Below are 14,488 nucleotides of genomic sequence, written 5' to 3' on the forward strand. Positions count from 1 at the left end.
CTCCCCATACCTAATTAATCACCAATTATATTCCTCGATGTAAAAATAGACCCCAATATACTCACTAAATTCCCATTTATACCCCCAGGATGACCCCAAGGGTATAAATCCCCGCCATGACTTTTTCGCTAATCCGCTCACTAGGATCGTCTCGAGTCACAGATCACAGATATATCCACATAATAATGTGGTCTAAAAAATTATCACATATATAAATACAGTTATGCCCATAATGGCCAAAATTACGATTATGCCCTTCTAACCTAATCAGGGCCTACATGCATACTAATACACATAGTCATGCATCTCGAATACTCAAATAGTCATATAACATGCTTTAAATCACAATCATGCATTTTACTCATTAAATTCACACATAATTCCCATCATGCCCTCCAGGCACACTAATCAAGTCCCTTAAGCCTTATTAGCGAATTTGGGTCGTTACATAGCCTTTCCAAGAAAATCATACGCCAGGGGTACTTTTGGCCTACCATAAAGGCAGACTCGTTCGATTACGTCAAGAAATGAGACAAGTGCCAACAGTTCGCAACCATCCCTTGAGCTCCACCCTCTGAGCTAACTATGATGAACTCCCTGTGGCCATTTGCGGTCTGGGGAATCGACCTCATAGGCTCATTGCCAACTGGTAAAGGTGGAGTGAAGTATGCAATAGTGGCCGTAGATTACTTCACGAAGTGGACCGAAGTCGAACCCCTGTCAACAATCACCTCAAAGAAAGTCTTGGAGTTCGTGGTAAAGAACATCATATGCCGATATGGGGTGCCAAGGAAGATTGTGTCCGATAACGGTACTCAATTCGACAGCGATCTGTTTACTAACTTTTGCGAAAAAAAATGGGATAATAAAGAGCTTCTCCTCTGTGGCCCATCCCCAGGCGAATGACTAGGTTGAAGCTGTGAATAAAACCCTAAAGAGTTCGCTAAAGAAAAAGTTGGAAGAAGCTAAAGGAAAATGGCCCGAAGAATTGCCTCAAGTTCTGTGGGCATATCGAACCACGACCCGTACGTCAATAGGACATACCCCATTTTCTCTAGCATATGGTTGCAAGGTTATGTTGACAATCGAGGTCGAAATTCCCACAATTCGTGCCCTCGCTTATGACCAAGCCTCGAATTAATCCCTGCTCGAAGTAAGTCTGGACCTGATTGAAGAAAGAAGGAACGAAGCTCAGTTAAAAAATACTGCATACCAATAGCGAGCTACCTGGTATTTCAATAAAAGAGTTCAAGATAGAAAATTTGGCATGGGAGATTTGGTACTGAGGCGTGTATTCTTGGCGACACGAGATCCAGCAACTGGCGTGCTCGGGCCAAATTGGGAAGGACCTTATCAGATCGAATCAGTCATCCGACCTGGCGTACACAAGTTGGCAAGATTGGATGGGAGTTTGGTACCACGAGCATGGAATGGCGAACATCTACGATCTTACTATCAATAGTGTAGGAATGATGTCACCTGTAACCATGCTTGTTTATCTGTACTATTTTCTTGGTAATAAATTATTCGAATAATGTTTGATTTTGCTTTAATATGTTGTATTTTTTGCAATCTCTCTTAATTAAATAACCTATGGTCACACTCATAGGATATTAAGGGGGCATTAGTGGTACATATACCATCAGCTTGAAAAAATAAAATAGCATCTACGAAAAACATGTAAGTGTTTGGATATAACCAAATGTGCGAGCTAGAATAGTTTGGATATAACCAAACTATAAAAAACATGTAAGTGTTTGGATATAACCAAATACGCAAGCTAAGAAAGTTTGGACATAACCAAATTATCAAAAGATAAAAGTGTTTGGATGTAACCAAATATGCGAACTAGATTAAAAAGATAAGTATATGGATTACAAACCAAACCCGACCTTAATAGGTTTGGAACAAACCAGCTAAAACTAATCGACAGTAGGTTGGAACATAAACCCACTTCGCGATAAGTCGAGATCGAGGCTGGAGTATCTTGCACAATGATAGTTTCGACCTCATAACCTCGGGGAGCTACCCGAGGACGAGAGAAAGTAACTAAAAAACTTAAGATATAACTAAACCATTTACATTACACACCATATAAGTACCTTCGGGTGCATGGTAAAAGTAATCTCCAAACTTGACAAAATAACAAGATCGGATGTAGATATTTTGAACAAACTGTGCATGAATGCATTGAACCTCGGACATTAATCCACCAAATTTTTGTATGAATAAACAGACATATAAGACATTTTAATATAAAATGCGTGAAATATTTCGACCCAAGAAATGTAAAGCAAATATATTAAAATAAAGTCAAAAAATGGTATCACAAATATCATTGATATGAGCTCGAAAATAGCTCATAAAAAGGCAGCTCTTCACGAGCTATAAAATTGTCTTAGCCCGAGGGGCATAAAAAGAAAAAAATCAAACACAAAAACTATTACAAGGAGTTCAAAGGGACGCAGCTCCGAAGTAAGATCTAGGAAGAAGGAGCATTCTCCTTGGCCTTCTCAGCATCAGCATCCTCCTTGGCTCTCTCTGCCTTATCCCGAGAAACCTCCTCCTCATCAAGCCGAGCTTGCCATTTAGCCACAAATTCTGCCTCAAAAGAGCCTAAGAAGTTGGTATTGAGGTCGACATTATTGGCCCAAATTCTGTACATGGCCAGGTCAACTGCCCGATCCTTCTTCTCCTTAAACTCTTCAAGGAGACGAGCTTTTTCGCCCTCCATGACTTCGAAAGTGGCGGCCTTCTCTTCCTCAAGCTTGGCATTGATCTTTTCAAGCTCCACAACCCGGGCACTCATCTTCTCAAGCTCCATGAGCCGGGCCTTCAGCTCCTCGAGCTCAGTTGTCTTGGCCTTTAGCTGTTCAGCTTCAGCCTCCATCTTTTCCTTTGTGGCCCTGAGCTCGTCACTGAGCTTGAGTTGGAGATCATTCGACTCCTGAGAAAAAGACATACTTGAGTGGACCTCATTATTCAACTTATAGTTAAGTTGAGCCGAAACAGCCAGAGTCTGACATACAAAGAAATCAAATTAGAATATGAACTAAGTATAAAAACAACTAATAGCGAGATGAGAATGATTACCGCAGTAGTAAGCTTGATGCTCTTCTCATAAAGAGCATTGTAGTCTCAAGCATTATTAAAGAACTGCCAATGAGGGGCGTCGAAGTTGCCGAATCTCTGGCCCACCCGAGACAGAACGTCCAAGCCAAGCGTAGCCCCGTGAGGTCCAGTTGCGTTATCAATTACATACTCATTGACATGAGTAGAAATCGACATCAAATATGTTTTGGAGGTTGAGGGCTTTTTTGGAGGTGGGCCGAGCGTAAAGTGGGCCTGAATCGAAGGAGGAGCGAAAGGCAAGGTCGTAGACAATGCCTCAACCTGAGGAGTCAGATCCACAGCTGAGCTTGGAGCAATTGGAGCTGGTGGAGGAGGTGTCTTCTCGGTCCTCTTAAGGACCTTAGCAGGTCGGTCTGACCTCCGCGACCCCCTCGGGGCGCTTACTCCTTTGGGCTCCGCCACTAGCAAGTACATTATCGAGGTCGGAATCCATGTCACCTGCACATTCACATCACATTATGAGATATTCCAAAACAAAATAAGTTAGCATGATGCAGACAGGCAAAGAATGAAAGGACAAGCGGAGAGAAACCTAACTGGAACTCTCCCCCGAGCTTGTGCTCGGCGACCCCGTAATTCCCCCATTTTCAGAAGAAGCAGGGGGAGTTCCTTCCTTATAAGTGGAAGTCAACCTCGAAAGGTCTCTATAGTCATTCATCCCGTATTGAACGAATATTCCGTCCCATACTTTGTTCAGACTATACATGGTGTCATACTTCCCGAGCCAACTATCAAAACTATGTACCCTCTCATCTACCCAAGTCCATACAGAGAAATGGTCCCTATCATCCTTGCATAATATTAATCTATCAGTTTTATACTTTAGTAATGAGGGAGACCACAAATCTGAGCTAAGGATGACTGTACCTTTGTCACTCGAGCTCGAGCTCGAGCTTGAGGCTTCATCGTTAGCCTCGTTCCCCGATCGCGGGCTCCTGCAACGACGAGTTGGAGATGGAGGCTTAGCATTTTGCCTCGGGGGGAGGTTGCCGGTTGGGAGAGGCACTAGCTCCCACTGGGTATACTTTTTATTGGACCAGTCAAATGTGGACTGATCCCCCTCCAAGAGGCCGCAGGCTTAGAGCTTGTCTTCATGGAGGAGATAGGAGAGGGACCTCCTGCCATAAGGAAGTTAGAGTAAAGCCTCCTTGTGCTCTGTCATCTCCTTGGAGGGGGTGGGACGACGGTAGTTGGCTGGAAAAATGAACGTATTATGACTAAGCGCGAGCTTAAAAAAAAACTCGAGCACAAAAGGGAAAGAATTTTTAAATACTTACGAATTCGCCTGAACGAATAATATCGAGATGGAGCTAGGCCATCTGTCCAGAAGAAGGCCTTCTTGAAGTCTGGAGGATGGTTGGGAAGATCCTCGAAGATCTTCTTCTCCTTGGGATAGCTCGAGAGATAATAGAAGCCGTCTCCTCCCCAAGCTCGGGAGAGATTGTTTTTCATACAAAAGAGATATAAGATCTCTTCAGGTGAAGGTCCTTTCCACTTCAGCTCGTGGTAAAGTGACCTCAGGGCGGATAGAACCCTGTAAGAATTGGTGTTGAGATGGAAGGGAGCCAGCCCAACAAAGTCCAAGAAGCCTTTGAAAAAGGACTTCAAAGGCAGTACAACCCCTGCCTTCATGTGCTCCTGGCTCCAAGCTGCATACCTCAGCTTGCTGTCAGGATTCCCTTCTCCCGGAGCGCGACAACTTTGTTCGTGGGAGGTCGGAGCTCGACACCTCAGTGAGCCCAATAGTCCAATGTTGTGAAGGGCCAAAATGTCAGAGATCTGCCCTAATGCTGAGATCGAGCTCCAATAGTGCTCGGCCTCGAAAAATTCCCTTCTCAGGGTAGGTACAGAGGTTGGCTGCGAGGTAGAAGGTTCCCCCATCAACGAGAATTGGAGATCACCCGGCTTGAAAGCAACTGTCACCCTGAGGGTAGGGTCGAAGGGGATCAGTCTAGGCTCGGGGCTAGATCTGGATAAAGGGTGACCCTTAGTTTTTTCCTTTTTCCTTCTTCGACCTCGTCTATCTGACATCGAAAGTGATCTCGAATGTCCTCTTGTTCACACCTCAGTTCGTGCTCCCGGATCAAGCGCTGGTTCCGAGTGAAAGGAGAATCCGGGCTTGGAGTTACTTGTGTATAAGGAATCGCAAGCTTTGACCCCCACCACTTTCCCGAGTTCTACGGCATCTAACAAGAAAGCAAAAGGGTGAGGGCCAAGCGAACAGGAAATAATGAAAAAACTAGAAGACCTAAGCTCGAATGATCGAGGTCACACGGAAAACTCGATCCAAAGGACGAGGCCAGTCTCAGAGCGTGCATTCCACCGAAGGAAAGGAAGGTGGACTTGTCAGGGGAGATCCCGACATATCAGGGCAAAAAGGTGGCGGTTACTCAAAAAATGATATTTTTGGGAAACGTGCAATTCCTAAAGCCCTAATTTTGTACCCAATATCTTGGTGTACAAGATATGTCATCTGAAATTCAAACACTCAGTAAAAGAACCATATTTGGATCTTTCACACATGATCTGGGTTTGGAACCCATGATGTTAGAACTTAAGTCTAATATTTGTCAGCAGAAACATTCTAGTGCGTTAAACTAACGAGTGGACTAACAATGCAACAACATAAGCGCGCATGAAAACAATGCATATATACAGACATACGGAGCCATGAACAGAAAACTTACACAATATGATCGGCGGAAACAGAGAGATTGATGATTGTATAAGCGGTTGCACATACGATCTCACAGAATCAAAGATGCCAACGTTTCTTTGTCTTCTCGACTTGAAGAACATGCAAGAACTAGGCAAAGAAGTTTCTGGTTTTTTCTCTCTGAGAAATTGAACGTACAAGAAAAATGGGGAAGATGAGTGGGGTATATTTATAGGTCCCCAGGAATGTTAAGAGTCGAATAAATCTGGGCCATTGGCCAGATTCCGTATCAGATCTGACGGCCAGGGAGAAATGAAGTGATAATACCATAAAGATGGTAGGCGAACGGGCGTGGGCAGAGTTTCAAGGCACTCAAGTACTTTGGTTGGCTAATACCCAACTGACGCGTGTCCACACTCGAGTATATTTGATGGTACGATTCCCCATGGGAGTAGTTCAAAAGTTTCCTTATCATAGGATTCGAACTAATACTTTTGAGGGGGAAAACTGTTACACCCAAATTTCGAGACCAGAAATTATGGCCTCGAAATACTGGTTTCGTCAGGTATGAGCTCGAAATATATGAAACACATGGCATGGTCCAGTTGTAAAACCTCTGAAGTAATATGGCAATCTCGAAGACGTAACCTTGGGATTCTTTCTAGGCTCGAAATGGCATGACATCAGGATACATCCGTTATCGAGTGCCTTCAGATTGAACAGCCCGAGCTTAAGAAGTGCAAGCTCGAATGTGATAGCCTCAATAGTATTTATCTGCTTCGAGCAGGTCTTGGAGTAAGATGACAAGTTCGTGACAAGCCCGTAAGTCTTGACAATCACGAGGCCGGTCGCTAATCTCGAAGATTCAATGAGTCACCTAAGATAGCCCGTTGTGTATGTATGGACATATTTATTGTTGTAAAATCCCAACATTAGGGGGATATTATTTAGTTTGTTATTCATTCCCGGGTCTTCAGGGGACGTTTCCTTATATATAGAAGATATAGCAATAAATGTCATTATTTTAAATTGATATACAGAATATCTTCCCGAAATATGTGGGAACAGACTCTGTAACATTCCCTATAAATAGAGAAGGAATGACCACTTGTAAAAAGAGAAAAGATATGAAAATCTTGTGAGAAAACTCTGGGTAATTCATCCTTGAAGAATTTCCAGAAAAATCTGAATTTTAATAATACAGACTTGTGGACTAGGCAGATTTAACTGCTGAACCACGTAAAAATCTTCTTGTTCCTATTTACTATTCGTTCGCACCGTAGTTTATATTGTTTAATTGCTCTGCGATTTAAGTTGACGAAAAACGGCGTCAACAGATAGAAAAGTATATTATTTTTTGTACCATGGTATATAAGAGTTTTCTATAGCTTAGGGTGAAAAAAAAAGTTCAACAATATAGTATATCTATTATTTATGGTATGTTGTATCAAAATTGACTATAATTTATGGTAAAATAATAAAAACATGATTATGGTATAGAATATAACCATAGTACACATCTATATATATATATAAAAGAGAGCTATCATGTGGTGAGGTGGCAATCCATATGAGCTTCATTCCCTATTCTTTGTTTTTTCAATTTTTCAACTTTTTATGTAAATATATGTAACATCATATTTGCCTTAATGTTATTGTAACGTTTATGTATATATATATATATTTATAGCTGTAATTAACATTATTATTATAGTAAATGTAGATAAATATAACTGAAACAAAAAATAATTAGATTTTATAGGTTTATGTAAATATATATAACATTTATGTAAATATATGTAACATCATATTTGCCTTAATCTTATTGTAACGTGAAACCATAAATAATTAGATTTTATAATTGGACTGGTACTCAAAATATAGCCATTATTATCAATAATGTAAATAATAAATAATACCGGTAATAATAATAATAAAGAGAATCATTGGGAGAGGTGCAACGTTGAATTGGGAGCAATTAACATTATTATTATTATTATTATAATAGTAAATGTAGAAGAAAAAAAACTGCTTAGTAAATAGTAAATATAATTTAATATTGGGCATTTTTTAATTAGTAAATAGACTCAAAAGTGGTTGTATATAAACACCATTTTGTTTGCTTGAAGGAAAGTTTTCCTTACAAAGTATTTTTTGTGTTTTGGTTATTGATATTTGAATTTTTTTCATTGTTTACTTCATGGAGTACTCTTTTCTTCAAGATTTAAACAATGATAAAGATAGTTTAATGATAAGAGTTCGAGTTTGTAGGATGTGGGAATCAATCAACACCAAGAAAAATGGAGAACTTATCAGTCTTGATATGATTTTCATTGATGAAAAGGTATACAAAAAAAACTTTTTATGCTATTATATACTCTACTTTTTCCTAATTATTTTATACTTCATATAATATGGATTTTTGTGACAGGAAAATCTTATGCATGCAACAATTAGAAAAAAATTGGTTGCCAAGTTTAAGCATCTTTTGAGTGAGGGTTTTTTATATAGTATAAAAAATTTGAAAGTTGTTGCAAGCAAAGGCGAGTACAAACCTCTCTCAAATGAGAACAAGCTTCTTTTTTTGGTTACAACTTCCCTAAAGAAATTGGAAGAAGGAATTGTTAAGATTCCAATCAATGGATTTCAATTCATAACTCAAAGTTTAATTGATTTACGCGTCAATGACAGTACAATCCTATCAGGTTCTTATATCAATTTTACTATTTGTTAATCTATATTTAAAAAAAATTATCTTTGTATTCTAATATCATTATATTTTTTGGGTGATATTTTAGATGTTGTTGGATGCTTGTGTGGTGTGGGTGATATTGAGATTGTTGGAGGTGGCTGGAAAAAAAGAGACATAAAAATTATAACAGATTAGTAAGTTTAACATAGTCATCAAAATCAAAATTATGTATATGTTTCTTATTATTTGTTTATTTTATAAATCTTTCATATTCTATCTTTATTTTTTTTAGTTTAATTAACTTTTTTTTTTTCATTTATAGTTCGGTGACATCAAAAATCACTTTATGGGGAGATTTGGGGGAGATGTTTGATCGTGAGTTATACAAAAAAGATGACAAGCCCTTTATAGTGATACTCACTTCCACAACAATAAAAAAATTCCAAGGTGATAATTTTTTTGTATCTCACTAATTATAGTTTTTAAAAATTTAATGTGTATATCTTACTATTATAATCAAGTTTTTTCTTATTCAAGTTTATATTCCCGGCTTTGTATATCTTATTTTGTACTCAAGTTTTGTATATATATATATATATCTTACTATTATACACTTGATTTGTATTTATAAAAATAATTTTATTGAATTTTACAATGACTTCAAATATAGGTGAAGTCATTTTTTCTACAACAAGTGCAACCAAAATATATATTAATCTTGAAATAGATTATGTGACATCTTTAATTGAGAGATTTTCCACCACCTCCAATCGAGTGCAAGATATTGAAAGCTCCAATGTTAATAAGTTTTCTCTTGAGGAAGAGATGTTCCTCAACCGCTTGAGTATTAAAGAAATATTAGAGACTAATTGGGATGATCAAGTCAAGGTAATCATTTTCCATTCTCTTTGTCTTTCTGTTACTCTTCTATTATTTATTCCTTAATGTTTCTATGTCTAATTGCAAGTATAACAATTGCATTAAATTACTTTCTTTCTAGATTTAAATTGTTCGCTGGCACAATGTTCAAAATTCACATAGGTTTCAAATGTACGAAAAGTATTTGATTTTTTTTTTTCTAAGAAAAGGCTGAAAATATGTGAGTAATAATGTAGAAATAATAATGTTATAAATTATTAGGTAAAATCAGTAAAATAATTATAAAATTTAATGACATTTTATACGTGGTGCATTTTGATAATTAACTTTGATCTTTGAGTTTGAACTTTTTTAAAATTAAGATTCTTTTGAAACTATAGCCATAGCCAATCCTTATTCTTTATTATATTCCTTATATGTATATGTATATATATATATCCACTAAATGAGTCATATATATATATATATTAGTTTGATCATTGGGGTGATACAACAGAACAAACAGATCATACAAATAGAAAGGAACAATAATGAACAAATTATATATATAAAACTAAGTTTGATCCCCAAAGTTGATCGTTTTGATGAAATCGGTGCCAGCTTTATATATATATATAAATAACTTGGAAATAACATGTGAAATTCTAACTTGGAAATAACTTTCCTTAAGTTGAAATTCTAGAAGTTTCATGTCTATACATAAGAAAAACATGTGATTATCAAATTTAGACATATATTTTGGTATGGAGAGTAAAATTAATTTGAATTCAGTTATTCCATTCTCTTTGTCTTTGTGTTAATGTTCTATTATTTATTCCTTAATGTTTCTATGTCTAATTGTAGGAGTGCATTACTACAATAAGGTGCAAAATTATTGGTATAGACAACACTTTTGGATGGTATTATATATCGTGCAAAACATGCTTAAAAAAAATCATACCTTCAAATGGTGTCTACATGTGCGGCACTTGCAAAAAAATATGTGACTTCCCTCTTGTGATGTAAGAACTATAATGTTGGTGTTTTAAAAAAATATTAAAAAAACTTTGATTATTTTATTAGATCAATTCTAACTTTTATTTTTGTCTAATGTAGGTACAAAATACATATAAGAGTCATGGATAAAACTGGAGAAACAACTTTTGTCTTATTTAATGTTATAGCTGAAAAATTACTTGATACATCTGCGCACAAGTTATTCAATAGGTTATCTTCAAACAATAATAATATTCCTACAGAGATTGAAACTCTTTGTGGAAAAGATTTTGTTTATAAGTTAAGATTGAACGAATATAACTTGAAAGAGGGTCTTGAAAATTTTACCGTATCTAAGATTTTTGTGCCTGATGAGAAATTAGAGCGAGACCATGAATTAAAGAAGGCAAGGAAGGTAATTTTCAAAAATTCAAGGTCTAATTTTGTGTGTGATATATGTAATTTAAATAAATACATTTATTTATTTGTTTTGTAGGAAAAAGTTGCTGGAAATGATGGAGATGAGAAACTAAGGGTAAGGAAAGAAAATCATTCTCAAGATGTGGTAAATTCATTAACTCTCATTTCTAAGTTGATATTCTTTATTATAAAATGAACATGATTAGTATACAAATTTTTTTTCTTCTAAAAATTACATTTCAGGGTTATCATGATTTGGAGGATTCTATGGAAGACTATGATCTCACAATTCAAATTAGAAAGAGAAAAAAACATATTGTAGTTGATGATGAAGATGATGATTAAGTTCTTTTAAGCATGTGTGTTTAATTTAATTTAATGTCTTAGTATGGTGTAACATGATATTTCTTATTTCTTATTAATATATATTTTTATTTGGAATTATTATTGCATTGACTACAATTTATTTCATTACCTATTTTCAAAACAATCCATAAAACAATATTAAGAACCATTTATTAAATAAAAATAATAATAATGTGATCAAGTCCATTAGACTTAATAAATCACATAATCCATTAGTAATGGACTTTTAGTCGACTAACAGTATTTGTCAACAAATCATTCTCAATAAAATTCTTATTAATTATATCATTTTTATATAATAATAACAATAATAATAATAATAATTGTAATTGTAATCAATTCTAATTTTACTTCTTAACTTATTAATTATTAAAAATAACTTAATAATCTTTAAAAATTAACTCATTAATCACAAAGCGGTTACATATGCATATAGGTTGTGTAGTTGTAGTATATGAGACAACAACAATAATAATAATAATAATAATAATAATAATAATAATAATAATAATAATAATAATAATAATAATATCAATAATCATGTTATTATGCTACAATCTTAAAACTTGAAGAAAGTTTTTGAAATAAAAGTCTCACTAATATCAATCTTATTATTTAATACTTTATAGCACAAACTTCATTTTAGAATTACAACTCATGTTTCTTACGTTATTATTATTATTATAAGTTAAAGTTTTATATAATATAGGTTTTTTAAGTTATTATCATTATAATAGTTAAAGTTTTGTACAAATTTATTAGGTTATTGTTATTGCTATTGTTATTATTATTATTACATAAATACAAACAAAAAAATAATTTTATAAAATGACGTTAATAATTTTATTATTGTTTGAGAAGTGTGGTTCTATCATGATGAACATATACACATTTATATGTATGCTATTATTATTAGTTAAAATTTAAAATTTAATAGAAATAAATACTATTCTATTAAATACACTTATAACGTTTAAATTGCATGTATGAATCAATAGAAAATAAATAAAATTAAAAAAAAAGATTAAACCAAGAATTTAATTTGATATTCTTATAACTTTAATACAATACAACACAATAAATACAATAAAGATTAAAGAAAAAGAGTTATACACAATTAATACAATAAATACATAAAATGTAATAATTAAGAAAATAAGACTAAAAACTAAATAGCATATTCTAAATATAACAGTTTTAAACATAATAATTTTTTTTAATTATTTTTCAGTTTATTTTAATTATTTTTCATTATTATTTTTTATAAAATAATAAATATATATTATTTATATAAATATATACATATCCAACACTCATCTTAAAACCAATCAATGTCAAATGAATTTTACATAACGGTAGGATTAATTAATATAAAAGTGTGACAAATTGACTAAAACAATGTTTTATCACAAAGTATCTTAACTTATTAATTATTAAAAATAACTTAATAATCTTTAAAAATTAACTCATTAATCACAAAGCGGTTACATATGCATATAGGTTGTGTAGTTGTAGTATATGAGACAATTCTTAAAGCTTGAAGAAAGTTTTTGAAATAAAAGTCTCACTAATATCAATCTTTACGTTATTGTTATTATTATTATTAGTTAAAGTTTTATATAATATAGGTTTTTTAAGTTATTATCATTATAATAGTTAAAGTTTTGTATAGATTTATTAGGTTATTGTTATTGCTATTGTTATTAGTATTATTACATAAATACAAACAAAAAAATAATTTCACAAAATGACGTTTATATGTTATTGCTATGATGATGAGCATATACACATTTATATGTATGCTATTATTATTAGTTAAAATTTAAAATTTAATAGAAATAAATACTATTCTATTAAATACACTTATTATGTTTCTTACGTTATTAGAGGAGTACAAGGCATTGCTAGCCAAATCAGTGGTGTGCTTGCTACTCAGGTAATTCATTATGCACAGAAATTTTTGAGCATTTTTTTTAATTGCACCTCTCCCAAGGATTCTCTTTATTATTATTATTACCAGTATTATTTATTATTTACATTATTGATAATAATGGCTATTATTTTGAGTACCAGTCCAATTATAAATATTTACTAAGCAGTTTTTTTTTTCTACATTTACTATAATAATAATGTTAATTACAGCTATAAATATATATATATATATTTACATAAACGTTACAATAAGATTAAGGTAAATATGATGTTACATATATTTACATAAATGTTATATATATTTACATAAACGTATAACATCTAATTTTTATGGTTACATATATATGATGTTACATATTTATGGTTACATTAACGTTATGATGTTACATTAACGTTAGAGAAAATTAAATTAAAATAAAAAATTGAAAAAACAAAGAATAAGGAAGGAAGCTATTCCTACTGCTGCAGCGATCAATTGGGTACTTAAGGATGGAATTGGGTACCTCAGCAAGATCATGCTGTCAAAATATGGACGGAATTTTGATGTAAATCCAAAAGGGTGGAGATTGTTTGCAGATTTTATGGAAAATGCTGCCTTTGGATTGGAGATGTTCACTCCTGCATTTCCTCATCTTTTTGTTGTAATTGGGGCTGCTGCTGGGGCAGGGCGCTCGGCTGCTGCACTGATTCAGGTTAGTTTGGAAACTCCTCACTCCTCACTTATCAGTATATGGTATTTTATTTTCTAGATTTCTAGATAAATAGCTTGTAAAAGTGCATATAAAAGACTCAACCGGAGTCATTGGAATTTAGACTCAACTAGATTTGATCTATATTGTAATTTTTTTTAATAAGATACCCAATTCTTGTTTTGATGAGAAAAAGTGTACTTTGTGACTTGCTTGTAGAATAATTTGAATTCAGCTTAATATTATCAATTTTGTTCAGCCAATAATTATTTTAACACAATATAACGGTCACTTGCATTATTACTGTTTTATTTTGATTTATTTTTTCAGTTTCAAGATTGAATTCATTGTTAGATAATATAGTTATAGCAAAAGAAAAGGTCAAAACAAATTTTTTCCACATCATATGTATATATATATATGTTGATAAGAAAATGAAAAAGAATTTATTTTTTTTTGGATCTTGAAGAGTGATTTCACAATATTTGGGAGGGGAAAATGTTGATCTTACAATAGAGTTTCACTTAGAATAAATGTATTCTTAGCTTCATTGTTCTAATTATTAGCTTTACCATGTTAATAATGAGTACACCTTGATATATCTATGAAATATCATTATTTTATTTATATATGTGTGTGTGTGTGTTGCATTATACTTTGAGTAAATTATGTTCAGCTTATACTTATGTAAAATTAAGCTTGAGACTCATGAAGTGGCTTATTATAAATTCTTCAATATATTTTTTT

The 14,488-nt window shown here is 33.5% G+C and overlaps 1 protein-coding gene across 1 annotated transcript; it reads left to right on the forward strand.

Annotated features, from left to right (window-relative positions):
• The first annotated feature begins 7,988 nt into the window (after positions 1-7,988).
• Positions 7,989-11,099, forward strand: LOC133779591 (uncharacterized). Its single transcript, XM_062219537.1, has 9 exons — positions 7,989-8,132; positions 8,220-8,493; positions 8,587-8,674; positions 8,803-8,855; positions 9,151-9,368; positions 10,203-10,258; positions 10,455-10,749; positions 10,831-10,899; positions 10,998-11,099. The coding sequence occupies exons 1-9, from the start codon at positions 7,989-7,991 to the stop codon at positions 11,097-11,099; spliced, it is 1,299 nt and encodes a 432-aa protein (XP_062075521.1).
• Positions 11,100-14,488: the final 3,389 nt, after the last annotated feature.

This window comes from Humulus lupulus, chromosome 5 (genome assembly GCF_963169125.1).
Source record: "Humulus lupulus chromosome 5, drHumLupu1.1, whole genome shotgun sequence".
Lineage (NCBI taxonomy): Eukaryota > Viridiplantae > Streptophyta > Magnoliopsida > Rosales > Cannabaceae > Humulus > Humulus lupulus.